Genomic DNA, 18,270 nt, shown 5'->3' with positions numbered 1-18,270 from the left:
ATAACAAATACAACTTCAAGAATATTGCAGTGAGGTTAGTCTATGATCTACAAGCAAACTAAACTTTTAAATCTTGCTTCCGAGGAAAAAAGATCTTGAATTATGATAAAGAAGTACTTAGTAATGTTTATTTCTTCACATAGCTTGTGTTTTATCCATTAAAAAGGCATTTAATACACTTTCATTGGCCATTATCAAGCACCTAATGAGTATTTTGGAGCTGATATAATAAATGAGGGATTGTTTAAAAGACTGAAATTTATAATTCAAACTTTTATAGTGGCTTGGTTTGAGTTTTTAGTGTTTCCTTAGTATAAAGATATAAATCATGGGTTTAAAGGAAAATTGCTATTTGAGAGAGCAATAAAATACTACAGAAGTTTAATTTTTTTTTAATTTGAGGTATTTTGTGCTTTTTAATATTGCTGAAAAAATTTGTCAGCAAATTCGTCTCTTTGAATCTACTCTAGGTGCTATCATATCTTTGTATCTCTGCTTGCCTTACACACACTCTATTATATAGATATATTAATATGTAATCATAGAACATCTGTTAATCTAGTTGATATTTTATATATATGGAGAGAGATGAAAAGATAGAATTACTTAGGTGAAATATGGGTATGTTAATAATACATTAGTATACACTATTAAACATACATACATGTTAATATAAGCATCAGTTCAGTTCAGTTCAGTTGCTCAGTTGTGTCTGACTCTTTGCGACCCCATGAATCCCAGCATGCCAGGCCTCCCTGTCCATCACCAACTCCCGGAGTTTACACAGACTCATGTCCATCGAGTCGGTAATGCCATCCAGCCATCTCATCCTCTGTCGTCCCCTTCACCTCCTGTCCCCAATCCCTCCCAGCATCAGAGTCTTTTCCAATTAGTCAACTCTTCACATGAAGTGGCCAAAGTATTGGTGTTTCAGCTTCAGCATCAGTCCTTTCAATGAACGTCCAGGACTGATCTCCTTTAGGATGGACTGGTTGGATCTCCTTGCAGTCCAAGGGACTCTCAAGAGTCTTCTCCAACACCACAGTTCAAAAGCATCAATTCTTCAGCATTCAGCTTTCTTCACAGTCCAACTCTCATATCCATACATGACCACTGGAAAAACCATAGCCTTGACTAGATGGACCTTAGTTGGCAAAATAATGTTTCTGCTTTTGAATATGCTATTTAGGTTGGTTGTAACTTTCCTTCCAAGGAGTAAGCGTCTTTTAATTTCATGGCTGCAATCACCATCTGCAGTGATTTTGGACCCCCCAAAAATAAAGTCTGATACTGTTTCCACTGTTTCCCCATCCATTTCCCATGAAGTGATGCGACCAGAAGCCATGATGTTAGTTTTCTGAATGTGGAGTTTAAGCCAACTTTTTCACTCTCCTCTTTCACTTTCATCAAGAGGCTTTTTAGTTCCTCTTCACTTTCTGCCATAAGGGTGGTGTCATCTGCATATCTGAGGTTATTGATATTTCTTCTGGAAATCTTGATTCCATCTTGTACTTCTTCCAGCCCCGGGTTTCTCATGATGTACTCTGCATATAAGTTAAATAAGCAGGTGACAATATACAGCCTTGACATACTCCTTTTCCTATTTGGAACCAGTCTGTTGTTCCATGTCCAGTTCTAACTGTTGCTTCCTGACTTGCATATAAGTTTCTCAAGAGGCAGGTCAGGTGGTCTGGTATTCCCATCTCTTTCAGAATTTTCCACAGTTTATTGTGATCCACACAGTCAAAGCCTTTGGCATATATAACATATTAATATAACATATTAATATAAGCATATATAACATACTAATCCAATTAGAGTTTGAGTGTATGTATACTAATTGGATTAGTTGCTCTCTTTTTGTTTTCTTGCTTTTCCTCAGAATGAGCTATTTATGTTAAATTGCTCTTTCCATACCAGCGAGACAGTGGGATTTGCTTAGGTCACTAACCTGTTTAAGCCCAATGTGTTACTGTGTGTTAGTCACTGTCTTAAGAACAGAAGCGAATATGATAAATGTAGTCCTCCCCTTACGAAGTTTACAGTGAAGTTGGAATGCTGCTGCTGCTGCTGCTGCTGCATCGCTTCAGTCGTGTCCGACTCTGTGCGACCCCATAGACGGCAGCCCACTAGACTCCTCTGTCCCTGGGATTCTCCAGGCAAGAACACTGGAGTGGGTTGCCATTTCCTTCTCCAATGCATGAAAGTGAAAAGTGAAAGGGAAGTCGCCCAGTCGTGCTTGACTCTTAGCGACCCCATGGACTGCAGCCCACCAGGCTCCTCCGTCCATGGGACTTTCCAGGCAAGAGTACCGGAGTGGGGTGCCATGTGTATAGTCTCCATAGGCTCTACAGTCCTGTTGGTGACAAAATGTTATGAAGGAAAAGAACAGTCATATGACAGGATATAAAAGGGGCTTTAATCTAAGTGGGAGAGAAGGGTCAGAGAGGCCTTAAGTGACAGGTAAACTGCCTTTGGAAAAAGGACGGGAGTTAGTCAGGTGAAAGTGAGTGTTCTGTGTTATAGGTTGAAAGGACTATGCTTACCAAAGCTCTCGTTGGATTATTTGTAGACAAGAAAGGGAAAAGGGTAAAGGAATTACAGTTTATTTAGCACTTACAATGAGCCAGGTGATTGATTTTAGGATACTATCTACAACCTGAGTTTCAAGATAACTTATTTAATTAAGTCAATCTGTATCAGGTATTGAAGATACAGAGATGAATGAAATGTGGGAGATGCTCTGGGAGAACTCTAGTAGAGTAGGGTAAAAATCCTTTTAAGCAACTAAAAGCAATGCAATATTGGCTATTCCCGTGAATTCAGATACTTAGAAGACACTATGGGAACATCAAAATGGAAACCATAAATTCTGCTGGTAGTGCCAAGGAAAACTTGAAGGAAAAAATGAAGGAAGTATTGTTTGAATAGAGCTTTGAAGGGTGAATAAGCTTCCTTCTATAGAGAGAAAAATATGAAGGCCTTTCCAGGGACAGGTCCTACCAAAGGCATAGACCTGGAAGGAACATGCCCAGTAGGGAAACTAAATTCTTGACTGCAATTATGCTACGGAAAAATGACTTTGAGGTAGTAATCAGGAGTCATAAGACAGAACCTGATTTGTCATGCTTTGCAACTTGTATTTCATGTTTAGGAAACAGGGAGTCAGTAAAGGATTTAGGGTAAGGAAGTCTTACCTATTTGTGTTTTCGAAAGAGCCCAAAGGTTGTTGGTGCTATGAAGGAACTGGAAGGGAAGTGAGCTTGGAGATAGGTTGAACTAACACAAGGACATTGGGAAATGAGGGTCCTGCTGCTAGTCAAAGAGGAGCATGGTTAATTTTTACAATTTGGTAATGTAGAACCAGGGGCTTCCCCAGTGGCTTAGCAGGTAAAGAATCCACCTGCAAGGCAGGAGACACAGGAGATGCAGGTTTGATCCCTGAGTTGGGACAATCCCTGGAGGAGGGCATGGCAACCCACTCCAGTATTCTTGCCTGGAGAATCCCATGGACAGAGGAGCCTGGCAGGCTATAGTCCAAAGGGTCTCAAAAAGTCAAATATGACTGAAGTGACTTAGCAAGCACATGTGCAATGTAGAATTAAGGAGGAATGACATTTTTGTAACAGTACAATAAACTATGAACTTGAGTAAATTTTATAAATCTTTTATTTTTTCCAAAGAACAAAAGAAGCACTATAAACCATTGAGATACATTTAAAAAGTACAATTTTAACATAGTACTTGTGATGCATATGTAATTCTTTGTAACAAAATGGTCAAACACTTAAAAAGATACAGTATATATGTCTGCACATTTTAGCAAGGCTGTGCATTTTTTATAAACTACATGAGTTTATATTCAAAGACCTTGAATATGCTTTCAGAACTTTCAAAGTATAGATCATTGTTAAGATTGCCTTTACTCTTAAAAACCTAAAGGGATGTATTTCTATAAAAACTAGAAATAAGGAATTTACCTAGTTCCTAGATTATTTATTAGTCAAAAATACATGCTTAGTGGCTAGAAATACAATACTCCTGATAAAATAGCTAATAAATACCATATAAAATCAAAGGTTTAATGAGTAAGTCATGACATTATGCCATACTAGGAAGACATCAAATGTCTAAATTTACAGAAAAAGAATATATTAGTCCTTATAGAACTCATATATTTAGAAATTCTAAATAAGGAAATATATTCTACACAGATAACTGTATAACACTCATATTTCTAATGCAGTATAACTTAAATATCTTCCAAGGGTCAAGAGTAAGAAAATTCTCTAACATATTCCCCAAAAAACAATACTAAAGTTGTTCCTATTTCATAAGAGAGTGAGGATAACAATTTATCTCCATATACAGCATTCCAATGAAATTCCATTCACTCTCATACAGCTTTTCCCATGGCAGTATAAGAACTACATTCTAGAAATAACAGTAGTCACATTGAAAGGATTAACAATCAGTGATTTCTTAATTCACAATTTAGTCAACTCTTAAAGATTTCAATAGCATAACAGTTAAAATAACAGCAAATAAGGAGCAGGAAATAATATGCTAAACAGGACATAAACTGAGCAGAAAGCTGCAAGGGCAAGCATAGATTCCCTCTTCCTTTCTCTCTTTCATAGTAGGGAATTCGTACAGAAACCTAACTCATTGGAGAAAATGAGCCCTTGCTTCTTGTCTTCAGTGGGTCCAGAGGTCCCCAGAAAATTCTGCTGAAGAACTGGGCAACTTTTCTAACACATGGTCTTTTCTTTCAATTGTTCTTTCCACTGTTGAAAAAAAAAATTATATCAGTTTAACCAAATTTCCACACACTTGTCTACCCCAACTCGTTTTCAAAACAGGATTTAGGATCAATAAAAAGCAGAGGGTGGAGTCCTTAACAAACAAAATACATCTCAATAATGAGTTCTGTGTAACCTCCTAGGCAATTCTTGTTGAGATTCATGATAAGAGTTTCCCCAGGACCTTCGAAAACAACTTTCCCTTCTTCTCCGGAACATCCTTTTTATTTTAAACATGGTCTGAAATGTGGTCGCCAAATCTCAGAGAGTAAGGACTTTGAGAAATCCACACTCCAAGAGAGATTAAGAAACCAGAAAGAGCAAAGTGACAGATACCTGTCCAATATTTTCTGAACGATCTTTTTGATCAAAGGAGCTTCTGGGTCCAGACAGACTTCCCTTCCATTCTTCAAGGTGGCTCTGCAGAGGGAAAACGAGGATGCACCCGTGAACGTGGGGGCTGAAGACTAAGGCCGGCGGGGGGCGGGGGGGTGCAATGTGGGGGGAACCTTCCCTCTTGCAAAGATCACGGTGGACAACGCCGCGCACCAGGACTTACATCACTTCCACCTTGGAGCACTGCGGTCCCGCGGCGATCACCTGCAGATCACTGACCATTTTGGGATGAATTCCCGGTGTGGTGGTTAAACACACACAACGCAGCTCTCTCACAACGGCCGCGACAGGACCGGCTGGGATAGGAGAGACACCGTTATAGGGCAGGTTGCTGGGAGAGCTCTTCCCCAGCCCGCCCGCCCGGGACACTTCCCCACGCCCGGGACGCCGCTCCGCTCCACCCGCCGGGTGCGCTCGGCTGGTCTAGCGCTCTCACCGCTGGCGAGGGGCCCGGGCGGCGTCAGCAGCAGCAGCGCGAGCAGCGCGCACAGGGAGCCCGAAGGGCCGGAGACGCGGGCAGCGCGGCTGGATAGCAGTCTCATAGTGGCGAAGAGAGGACTGCAGAGGGCTCCGAAGGAGGGAGAAGGCGCGGGATCCGAAGCCAGAGCGCTTGTGACTGCCTCGGGTCTTCAGCGTAGCTTTTATAACCCTGGCCCCTTCCTCCAGGCAGGAAACTCAACCTTTAGGATGCTTGGGAAATTCCCTGAACTAAGTGGGGGGCGGGGAGAGGGGGCCGGGTGGAGGGGCCTGGAGGAGTGGGGTTTGAGGAGAGTGGTTGGGAGGAGCAGCCCGCAGCGGATCTGTTAGGTCGCCCAGCGGTGGCTGGAGTGGATGCTGCTTTCGCTGGAAGTAAGAAGCAATCCTGCGCAGATTTTGTCCATCCGGGCCAGCCCGGGCGAGCGAAAGCTAGCTTCTCCTGGGTGACAGGTGTCTTTTCAGAGATGCCCCTCATCTTCATCTAAACAGAAAGACTAGGCACAAAGTAAGCCGCTGGAAGGATTCTTTGGGGGGAGGGGGTTGTTTTTGTTTTGTTTTTCTTTCTGTTTTTTATTAATTTGGCTCTGCCCCAGGCGAGGTTTGAGGAGGGGCCGGGGGGGGGGGGGGGCGCGGACATGTGGTATCTCTGTTCCCTGACCAGGGATCCAACCGCAACCCTGCATTGGAAGCATGGAATCTTAGCCACTGAACCTGCAGGGAAGTTTAGCTGGGAGGTTAGATTTTAGAAAAATTTCTGAACTCTTTCCCAATTATTATTATAACTGTAATAATTGTTACTATTCAGTTAATGTAAGCTGTAACTCAAACTACACCAAACTGAAAAACCTTTCACTCCTGCTTGCCGGCAAACCGTTCTAGCTTCTTCAGATCAGTTTATAATTCTCTGGACTTCAGCCAGCAGTTAGGAGCCAAGATAAGATGATGAAAGTATCTGTACTCCCACTTGAAGTCAGTGGCAGGAACAGGCTGCAAAAGCAAGTCCACTTTCTGGGAATTCTATACATAGTTTTGCAAACATGCATATCAAGGTAGTTTAACAAAAATCATCAAAAAATCACCCACCAAATTGCCCTGGGAAAAAATGCCATGCTTTCAGCAGTTCAATACACTATGGAATTGGAAGACTCTATGGTCTTGGTTGGGGGTGGGATGAGTGCAGACTACAGCAATGCCCCAGAGCCCATCCTCTTGGTATGGCTCCAAACCTAACCAGATGTGTAATTGCCCCAGTTTGGAGAAGCCCTGGAGTCTAATGAGTTTAAGGGGCTCATCTGGAAGTTTGGTTCTAGGGATCTGAATCAGTTTGGCAGTGAGATGGCAACCCACTCACTTCACTCAATCAACTTCATGGGATGGGAGGATGACTCACACACACAGGCTTCTGGAACCATCTAGCTTCATAAGCAGTGGTGTGACCAAGCCTGTTTCCACAATCCTGCTCTAGTCCCAGTGAGCCTACAGCTGCTTCCTGAAGCTGTGGGTGAGGTAGCTTTTTATCTCCTCTGTAGAAGCAGTTAGCTTTTTTACTTGTTTTCGTTTTTGGCTGCACCATGTGGCATGTGGGATCTTAGTTCCCTGACCAGGGATTGAACTCACATCCCCTGCATTGAAAGTGTGGTCTTAAGCACTAAACTGCCAGGGAAGTCCAAAGAACTCTGAAGTTTTAACAGCTGGGTCTTTCACATGTCCAGTTTCATGGCAGGCATGGCAACGATATTGGAATGGCATGTAGGCTTTCTTTCATGGAAATCTCACTAGATCCTATTCTGGATTGTTCTCAAGACTTGTGTCCTCACAGCTGGCAAGCCAAGGCAATCAGTGAGCATGATGACAATCAGAAATCAGTCATGGAACAAAATTCTTTTCCTTGTCTCCCATGACCCTGGAAAATTTTCTTAACACCTCCACACATCTTCCTTGGTAGGCTATCACTTCCATTGATGAGCAGGGAGGAGGTTTCATAGACCTTTAGAACTTTTAGTCTAGAAGAAAACTTAGGAAATTCCCTAAAGAGGGCTGAGAGGTTTGACCTCATTTTGTGGGAAATTAAATGGGAAGTTCTCTATCCTGCGTAGCTTCCTGATCCCATCAGCATCATACCTGACTCAACTAATGCAATCCTTCATCCTTCTAGGGAGTGGTGACCTGGGAAAATAGCTTCAGACTTATTATATCACCTTTTTAGACATTGTGTGTATGTGTGTGTTAGTCACTGTTTTGTCCGATTCCTTGCGACCCCATGGACTGAAGCCTGCCAGGTTCCTCTGTCCATGGAATTCTCCAGGCAAGAATCTGGAGAGGGTTGCCATTCCCTTCTCCAGGGGATCTTCCCCACTCAGGGATTGAACCTGGTCTCCTGCATCGTAGGCAGTTTCTTTACCATCTGAGCTACTAGGGAAGCCCTTTTAGACATTAGACTGTATCTAAAGACAAAAGCTTCACTGATGTGGATCAGATAAAACTTCAAAAATGTAATTAAAAATCTTGGGAAATTAAATTCAACTTAATCACGGGGGGGGGGGTGGTGATGGTGGGGAAACATACACGGTATAAGATTTTGTGGGAGGAAATTGTTTAATGACTCAAATAGGTTATTGAGTTTTTATAAATGTGTGTGTGTGTGTGTGTGTGTGTGTGTGTGTGTTTCAGATCCAAATAAGCTGTTTTAGGTATAAAGGAACACATGAATTAGTTTTGGCATCAAATGGTAAGATCACAGAAAGGTCATGAAATGTAATTTCCATTTCCTCTGAACACTCTTACAGATTGTATGCTTCACCTGGTTTGCACCCTGAATCAACTTACCTTGGGTTGCTTACAGAATATAAGGCAAAAATAAATATTAATATAGCTAGAAAGCAGGTAATAGGAAGTCCTCACTAGAAATTGGCTGTTGGGTTGCCAAGAAGCAGCAGGTAACTTAACCTAAGTTCTCACTGAAGTCATTCAGGTGCATTGCCCATTCTGGCTCCTGTCTAGGCATTCCCGATGTAGACCTTGTGCAAAGGCAGATAGAATGTGGCTGGTCTGAAGACTTCCTACAGTTGACAATGACACTCAGTACCACAGGAGGTGGAGCACTTCAAAAGTAATTGCTTCTTTATTGCAAGTCTAAAGGGAAGCCATTTTGGCCTGCCTGCACCCATGGGCAGGTAGTAGAGAAAGACACTGTGTTACTTTTCTCTCAAGGTATAACAAAACAATCCACAAAATGACATCCTGCTAGCCTGAAAGGTTGACTGTTTGTCAAAAGCAACCTTTAGTCATAACACCACAGAGGAATGTGAGGGGAATTAAAACATCCTTGATGGTTTGCAGCTCTCAAAACATGTTCATGATCTTTCAAGCCTCATATTGCTTCTCAGAGGCAGGTAAGAAATATTTTCTTATCATTTTTCAACTTGGGATAGAAAGGCCAGAGAGTTAAGAAATAGAAAATTTAAGATTGGAAGTCAAGCACTAGAGAATCCACCTCACGAAAATTTTAATAGTTTCCAGATTACGAAGCACTTTCTTCATAGTATTGGCAAACACTCTGTGGCTCTCCACATCTGGTTAACCTCTTTACTTTATTGCCCAATAATCATATTTTAAGCTGTTGAAATCCACAGTGTATCTACTCCTGAGGTCACAATGATGTCAAACATCCAAGAGGCTTTTAGGCTAACCAGTCAAAAACTGCTGCCTGCTTTCTAAGTCCTTTTCTTTCTTCATGACCAGTTCAAAGTCTTAGCTTCTCAGAGAAGGTTTATATGATAAGGCCATTGGAAATGTATTCCTTCCACTTTTGATCTTTGAACAATTAATGTACTTGTAAACCTATCTCCTGAGACAGAGTTAATTATTAATTATTCCATAATTTTTCTCTTGTCTCTCCCAAGTTAACCATAAACTTTAAAATCAGCCCTGATGTTTTATATTTCTCCCATGACGTCCCATAATTCCAAGTTCAGTAGCAAGCAGTCTATGAATATTTGATGGCAAATATTGATAACTTTTAAATTTTGTAGTGTTAAGTAGATCTTAAAGTTAATGAGGAAAGAATAGGGTGGTTTACTGTCATTAATCATTTGAACTTATCTATTTGGAATTGGCTTTTCTTGATGTTGGAAATTGTTTCTGCTTAGGGACTATACAGATGGTATTTTCAGTCTTTGGACTCCGAACTATTCAAAAGAATGTTCAGAAACCAGCAGGATATTTGATATTAAAAGAAAAAATATACTCAACAAAAGTATTGACCAAAATACATATTTTATGTAACTTAGTGATTGTCGGAGATAAGTGATCAGGGAAGATTCTGACTAGGTTATACTGTGTTGAATGTTAACAGTATGGGGATATTGTTCTAAATTGATTTCTTCCAACAAATCAGAGAGGCCTTTAATGATTTAGTATATGACTTAGGCCATTTAGTTTGTGACAGGCCGTTTCACATATTTTTCTAAGTTTCTATTTTTTTAATGTCTACTATTCTTTGTATTACCTTTAAGAAATGGTATATATTGCAGTAAGAAAAGATGTAGACATATCATTATCAAGTTAAGCACATCAAAGATAGCAGTTTATCAATCAGTAAGAGCTGAAGTGGAAAATAGTTACTTGTTTGCATACAAGTAACAAAAGAAAAGGAAAAGGCCAGTTACTTTGGGGTTAACTTGGCAACATCAATGCAGTTCGTCTCCTTCCACATTAGGCTTGACAGACCAATGAAAAAGGAGCATCATTTAGGGATTAACTTGGCTTCAAAGTTGCCCCAGAATTACTATATGTCAAGAATGTTTTCCCTACTTTTGTTCATGATATAATTTTCCTGCTACCCATTTACAATTAAATCTGCTTGCTGCTGCTGCTAAGTAGCTTCAGTCGTGTCCAACTCTGTGTGACCCCACGGGCTGCAGCCTACCAGGCTCCTCCATCCCTGGGATTCTCCAGGCAAGAACACTAGAGTGGGTTGCCATGTCCTTTTCCAATGCATGAGAGTGAAAAATGAAAGTGAAGTTGCTCGGTCATGTCTGACTCTTCGAGACCCCATGGATTGAAGCCTAGCAGGCTCCTCCATCCATGGGAGTGTCCAGGCAAGAATACTGGAGTCGGGTGCCATTGCCTTCTCCTGGGGTAAATTAGTACTGAATTTTGATTGAGTCTAGACTAAGCAAGGCTCCAAGTAACAGTAGGTGGGCTTTTCCTTGCCATCTCCTGGGCATACGGGGTAGCTAGTTATTTTTGTTCAGCTTGCAATCCTGGCCTGCCAGAAATTTTTTGACAAGAGATGACTACACAGGAAATAAACAAAAGATAAGCATTAAAATGTTAAATGTTGTCAAAAGCTTTGGGCTTCTCAGAAATGGGAAGTTTTCAGAAATTTGGTCTGGGCTCAGCAAGAAAAGAAAATCTTAGAGGGGATCAGCTAATTTAAATAGCTTCATTTTTTTGATACTACAGAGATCCTTTGTGGAAGTTAGACTTCTAAGATTGCACTTAATGATGGTCATTTACTATACTGTTTTTGAACACCATTATCTTCGTAACATTTTTAAGGAGAATATCCACTTCTGCGTGAACTTACAATATCATTCATTCTTATTTAATATATATTAGAACATAATTGATTGCTGTTTTAATAATAATAATTGTGATGTGCTTATATGTGTGTAATTTATGTACTTCCTAGAGAATCAGAACTCTGTTGGCCTCCCTTGTCACTACTTGACAAATACTGAAAGACTCAACATTTGACAAGTAATACTTTGGACACCTGATGCAAAGAACTGACTCATTTGAAAAGACCCTGATGCTGGGAAAGATTGAAGGCAGGAGGAGAAGGGGATGACAGAGGTTGGATGGCATCACTGACTCAAAGGACATGAATTTGAGTAAGCTCCAGGAGCTGGTGATGGACAGGGAAGCCTGGCGTGCTGCAGTCCATGGGGTCCTAATCCTGAATATGATGGTATTAGGAGGTCAAGCCTTTGGAAGGTGAGGAGGGCTGATCTATCATGAATGGGATTAGTGTGTACATAAGAGAGGCTCCACACTGCTTCCTTACTCCTTTTCATTGTGTGATAACACAGTGAGAAGGCACCATCTATGAACCAGAAAACAAGATCTCACCAGACACTGAATCTTTCAGGACCTGGATCCTAACCTTCCCAATGTCCATAGCTGTAAGCAATAAATTTCTGTTGTTTATGAGCTACCTAGGAACTTTGTTATAACAGGCCAAAGGGACTAACACAAACAGTAGCAACACCAACAAAACAAAATTAAAAACAGAAAACTAGGAATGGACTATATAGTGACATTTACCACAAAACTTTCCATAAACCTTATCATGAATAAGCACTTTTATGCATTTTTGAAATATTATTTTCATAAAAATTGGGAATTAGGAAATTGAGCCCAGTGACATAAGAGGTGTTGCAATGCCAAACCAAAAGTCACAAAATCCTAGAAATTCTGGCTAATGATGGACTATGAGTAGCTTACTAACCTGTTGGGGTTTTAAAGCATGGCTTCCTCTGGAGGGTAAACTGACCAGACCATTAATAAAATGTTTTGCTTTGAATCATTTTGGTTAAAAAAATTTTTTCAGTTTTAGTAAATCAGACGGAAGTAATTTTCTTTGGAACAGAATGTTCCTTGGGAACAACTTTCATTTTTCCCTAGTTTAAATTTGAGAACTAAACTGGTGAATGCTATGACCAAGGACTATGTCATAGAAAAGAAAAAATAATAGTGGCTAAGATATTAGAAATAGACTAAAGCTGGTTTTGCTCACAATATGATTATGCACAAGTAATTTTTTAATAATAAATGACAGTTTTGAAAGTTTTATATGAAGTATATCCAATTAGCTTTCCATGAAGATTTGAAAATAAAATCATAACTTAGATTGAAAGAGTACAGTTAATGAAGGGAAGAATTGACAACCTGTATTTCATTAAAATGAAAACTTTATTTCTGCAAAAGACATTACCAAGAGAAAGAAAAGTCAGACCACGGACTAGGAGAAAATATTTGTGAAAAACATATTTGATGAAAGACAATTGTCAAAAATACCCAAAGAATTCTTGAAAGTCAAAAATAAGAACACAAATAGCATGATTAAAAAATAGGAAAAAAGATTTTAGAAAAACTTTACCAAAGAAGATATACAGATAGCAAATAATAGGAGATACTAAATATTATTAAAAGATATTCTATATTATATATCATCAGGGACATGCAAATTAAGACAACAAGAGTGAAATACCACTACACATCTATTAAAATGATCAAGATCCAGATACTGACACCACCAAATGCTGGTGAGGATGTTAAGTAATAGGAACACCCGCTCACTGGGCTTGGGAATGCAAAATGGCATAACCAGCTTGGAAGACAGTTTGGCAGGTTCTTACAAAACAAAACATATTTTCTGTTTACAATCTCTCAATCATTCTCCATTACCTAAAGAAGTCAAAAGCTATGTCTACACAAAAACTTGCACACAGGTATATACAGCAACTTTATTTGTGATTGCCAAAACTTGGAACCAACCAAGATGTCCTTCAATAGGCAAACGGATAGATAAAGTATGATATATATAGACAGTGGGATATTATTCAGTGCTTAAAGGAAATGATCTATCAACCTACAAAAATAAGGAAACTTAAATGCCTATTATGGAAAGAAGCTAACCTGAAAAACCATACATACTGTATATTCCCACTATAAGACATTCTCACTGGAGAAGAAGAAGGCAAACCATCACTTCATGGCAAATTGTTGTTGTCGTTCAGTTGCTCAGTCGTGTCTGACTCTGCAACCCCATGGACTGAAGCACATCAGGCTTCCCTGTTCTTCACCATCTCCCAGAATTTGCTCAAACTCATGTCCATTAAGTTGGTAATGACATCCAACCATCTTTCACCCCCTCCTCCTCCTTTCCTCAATCTTTCTCAGCATAAGGGTCTTTTCCAATGACTTGGCTCTTTGCATCAGGTGGCCGAAGTAGTGGAGCTTAGCTTCAGCATCATCACTTCCAAGGAAATCAAGGGGTTGATTTCCTTGAGGATGGACTGGTTTGATCTCCTGGCTGTCCAAGGAACTCTCAAGAGTCTTCTTCAGCACCACAGTTCAAAGGCATCAATTCTTCAGCACTCAGTCTTTTTTATCGTCCAGATCTCACATCTATATATGACTACTGGAAAAACCATAGCTTTGACTATATGGACCTTTGTTGGAAATGCTTTTTATTTATTTATTTATTTTTATTTTTTAAGGTTTTTCATTTCATGTTTATTGTCAGTGCTTTGATACAGAACATTCTGTAATAATTAGTGACATGTCGATACCAATGGATATTTTTCAAACATCAAGTACCAATATTTTTTGGTAAATACTGATTTTTACCAAACAAAAGAACTAAACATAAGTTTTAGGAGATGATTAATACCATCAGCGTAATTCACCCAAATTATAAAAATGACAACACTTAAAATCATGCACATTATTTCATCATTTCATAAAACTTTTAAAACTTCTACAAACTTTCCCAATATAAAAAGATTCCTCGAAAATGTCATAATAACATTAAGCTACAAAAGTCATTCTGGAAATTTAGGGAGTTATTTTTCCAATTTTAGCTCTAAGAATTTTTTAAAATCTGTTAAAAAATATATAGTGAGGAGTGTGTTGAGAGAGGTGGAGAAATAGGAACTTCTAGTTGATGGATTCAACAAATCTGAAAATACTTCAGTAATACAGAGGAAAAACTTCAAGAGCAAGAATATATTATAAATTAAAAAAGTCTTTTAGCCAGATGAACAGATGAGCAGCTCTTTCATCAATTGCACCCATGGGCGAGAGGTCTTCTTGAAGAATGGTTGTTTATAGAATCTTCTGTAAGATAGAGTTGGCTACATCCAGTGATTCATCTTTTACTAGAACAATATCATAAGAGTCCATGTACTTTTCTAAAAGCTCATCCACTCTATCATTTAGATACCCAATTTTCAGGATGTGTTCCACATTGGCTACTCCATCTGCCATTTTTAAGTCCCCTTGGGAGTCTCCCAGGAGAATTATGTTGCTATTGTTTTTTAGTTGATTGAAATATTCTGTATTCTTCAAGGAACCATCATGTTTGTTAAACACATGAATTAATTCTCCTTTAAATCCTTTGAGCAGCCCATTGTCATCAAAATCCATGAAGTTGGACACCACTTTGACATTTGGGTAATATACACCAGCTTGACGGATAACTTCCTCCAGCACATCACCGATACCAGCCGAAAATATGAACACAGGAATACCGTATTGTTGCAGCTTATCAAAGAAATTCTCATATCCTTTCTTGAGCATAATGTCAGATTCTTCCACAATTTCTTTAAGTTTGGCTTTCGGTAAAGCCTGTTCAACAAGCAAACTATGTGATTTAGTATACCATTCTACTATATAAGGGTACTTCTCTTCTATAGTAAGAACAGGATCAACTTCAATAGCATAATATTTTTCCTTTAGTTGCAGTAACTTTTCTCGACATTCATCTGTGATTAGCTTATAGTTGTCAATGACATTATGACATGATGGGCATCTTTTTCCTTTGTAGGAAAATCGACTCAGTGTCATATCAAAGTCTGTTATTCTCTGAAGTTTAGCAGCTCCTCCTTTGATAAGACCACAGATAATTTCTTCTATTCTTGTAGGGTTCTTGATGTGAACTGAATTTTTCTGGATTTCCGGCATCATTTTGATGATCTTGGTCTTCCGGCCTGTCTTTCTCTTCAAGGTGAATATGTACTGGGCCAGCACCACCCCCGCCACCAGGGCGCACACGCTGGCGCTTGCTACCACGCCCACCCTTGCCACCGCCACTCGATCCATGGACCTGGCCTCTTTTGCCTCGTGATTCGAGAAGAGCTGGAAATGCTTTTTAATAATGTCTCTGCTTTTTAATATGTTGTCTAGGTTTGTCATAGCTGTTCTTCCAAGGAGCAAGCATCTTTTAATTTCATGGCTGCAGTCACCATTTGCAGTGATTTTGAAGCCGAAGAAAATAAAGTCTGTCACTATTTCCATTGTTTCCCCATTTATTTGCCATGAAGTGTTGGGACCAGATGCCAGATCTTCATATTTTGGATGCTGAGTTTTAAGCCAGCTTTTTCACTCTCCTCTTTCACCTTCATCAAGAGGCTCTTTAATTCCTCTTTGCCTTGTCATAAGGATGGTGTCATCTGCATATTTGAGGTTATTGATATTTCTCCCAGCAATCTTGATTTCAGCTTGTGATTCATCCAGCCCAGCACTTCACCATGATCTACTCTGCATATAAGTTAAACAAGCAGGGTGACCACACAGTCTTGATGTATTCCTTTCCCAATTTGGAACCAGTCTGTTGTTCCATGTCCTGTTCTCACTGTTGCTTCTTGACTTGCATACAGGTTTGCAGGAGGCAGGTAAGATGGTCTGGTATTCCCATCTCTAAGAATTTTCCACAGAATTTTCATGGTAAATTGATGGGGGAAGTGGAAATAGTGACAGATTTTATTTTCTTGGGCTCTGCAGCTTTTAAATCACTGTGAATGGTGACTCCAGCCATGAAATTAAAAGATGTTTGCTCCTTGAAAGGAAAGGTACGACAAACCTAGACAGCATATTAAAAATCAGAGACATCACTTTGCCAACAAAGGTCCATAATAGTCAAAGTCATTGTTTTTCCAGTAGTCATGTATGGCTGTGAGAGCTGGACGATAAAGAAGGCTGAGTGCTGAAGAACTGATGCTTTCAAATTGTGGTGCTGGAGAAGACCCTTGAGAGTCCCTTGGACTGCAAGGAGATCCAGCCAGTCAAACCTAAAGAAAATTAAACCTGAATGTTCATTGGAAAGACTGATGCTGAATCTGAAACTCCATTACTTTGGCCACCTGATGCGAAGAGCCAACTCATTGGAAAAGACCCTGATGCTTGGAAAGATTGAGGGAAGGGAGAGTAGGGGTAACAGAAGATGAGATGGTCGGATGGCATCACCAACTCAGTGGATGTGGGTTTGAGCAAACTCTGAGAGATGGTAATAGACAGGGAAGCTTGGCATACTGCAGTCCATGGGGTTGCAAAGAGTCAGACATGACTTAGCAACTGAACAACAGCAATATTACATTCTGGAAAAGACAAAACTATGGAGACATTAAAAAGATCAGTGGTTGGCAGGGGTTGAGGGGCTGGGTAGAGAGAGCATAGAGCATTTTCAGGGCAGAGAAAATGCTCTGTATGATATTGTAGTGATGGATACTTGTCATTATGCATTAGTCCATACCATAAAATATGTAATACCAAGAGTGAATCCTATTGTAGACCAAGGATTCTGAGTGATAATGATGTGCCAGTGTAAGTTCATCAGTTGTAAAAAATGCATCACTCTGATGGGAGAATTTGTTAATGGGGAAAGCTATGCTTGTGTAGAGGCAGGAAATTTCTATACTTTCCTCTCAATTTTCTGTGAACCTGAAACTATTAAAAAAATAAGCTTTTTTTTTTTAATTAGAAAAAATTTTTGAACAAAGTGTTTTTTAACCATGATTGTTGCCCTATCTAGATTCTTCTTATATATCAATGCCACTAACTTTCTGTGACATCTTATTACTTCTTTAAGTGAAAATACCAAGACCATCTTCTTCTTCATATGACTGTTGAGAAGAAGAAAGAGGATAGCTATGAACCTTTTATTTTTTATATTTCAAATTGAGATAAAATTTACATGTGAAATGCATACATCTTAAGTGTACAGTTCAATGAGTTTTGAAATATGTAGACAAGTAATCAAGATATAGAACATTTCATCACCTCAGAAAATCTGTGTTCTTTTCCATGCAGTCTCTCTTCTCCAGAGGAACCCATTACTGTTATTAGTTTGGCTGTACTTGAATTTCACATGAATAAAATCATTCAATATGTATTCTTTTGTGCCTTGTTTCTTTTGCTTGACTTACTATTTGTGATATACATCTGTGTTATTGTCAATATTAGTAGCTACCAGGGTCCAGCTCCGGTTGGATCCAGGGATTCCCTCGGGAGGACAGCGTCAGCGATTAAAAGAATAGAGAAAGAGATAAGGAAAGAATTTTGCAGTTAAGAAAATAGAGGAGAGAAAAGAGGCTGATATTCCTGGCTGATATTCCTTGGTTTATGCAGAAAGCCAATAAAGCCCCAGCACGGGACTTGCTCTGTTCACGTAGGCCGCAGTTGCCCTCTCAAATCGCTGAAGGTGCCCCATCTTAGGCACCTTCTCGAGTGGGTCTTAGAAGCCCAGGCAGAAAAGTGAACACAAAGAGCCCCTGCACTCCAGGGGATCAGCCTGAAAAGGAAAAGGAAAGAGAAAGAATGACACGGGGAGACCAAGCCTGATGAGCAAGGCCCGTAGCTTTATTTTCAAAGGAAGCTTATATACCTTAAGTTGAGCATAGAGGGTGTGAAATCATGCAAAGTCAGCAGTCTGATCCTTATCGAGACCAGGCTTTCTTTTCTGCAAACTTATCCTATACAAATGGTTTAGGTGATTTACATCATCTTCTGGCCAGAAGGCCTGTTAACA

At 39.7% G+C, this 18,270-nt stretch overlaps 2 protein-coding genes across 2 annotated transcripts; both read right to left on the bottom strand.

Moving 5' to 3' along the window:
* Positions 1–3,651: 3,651 nt before the first annotated feature.
* Positions 3,652–5,830, bottom strand: LOC133249694 (C-X-C motif chemokine 6). The gene is made up of 4 exons (XM_061420457.1): positions 5,635–5,830; positions 5,362–5,494; positions 5,139–5,222; positions 3,652–4,787 (listed from the first exon to the last, which is right to left on the bottom strand). Exons 1-4 carry the CDS (start codon positions 5,738–5,740, stop codon positions 4,772–4,774), a joined length of 339 nt encoding a protein of 112 aa, XP_061276441.1. The 5' UTR covers positions 5,741–5,830; the 3' UTR covers positions 3,652–4,771.
* Positions 5,831–14,188: 8,358 nt separating this feature from the next.
* Positions 14,189–15,776, bottom strand: LOC133249693 (cytosolic 5'-nucleotidase 3A-like). Its single transcript, XM_061420456.1, has one exon. The coding sequence runs from the start codon at positions 15,759–15,761 to the stop codon at positions 14,571–14,573; it is 1,191 nt and encodes a 396-aa protein (XP_061276440.1). The 5' UTR covers positions 15,762–15,776; the 3' UTR covers positions 14,189–14,570.
* Between the last annotated feature and the right edge of the window lie 2,494 nt (positions 15,777–18,270).

Source organism: Bos javanicus, chromosome 6, assembly GCF_032452875.1.
Source record: "Bos javanicus breed banteng chromosome 6, ARS-OSU_banteng_1.0, whole genome shotgun sequence".
Classification (NCBI taxonomy): Eukaryota; Metazoa; Chordata; class Mammalia; order Artiodactyla; family Bovidae; genus Bos; species Bos javanicus.
This window is presented reverse-complemented; position numbering and strand designations above follow the sequence as displayed.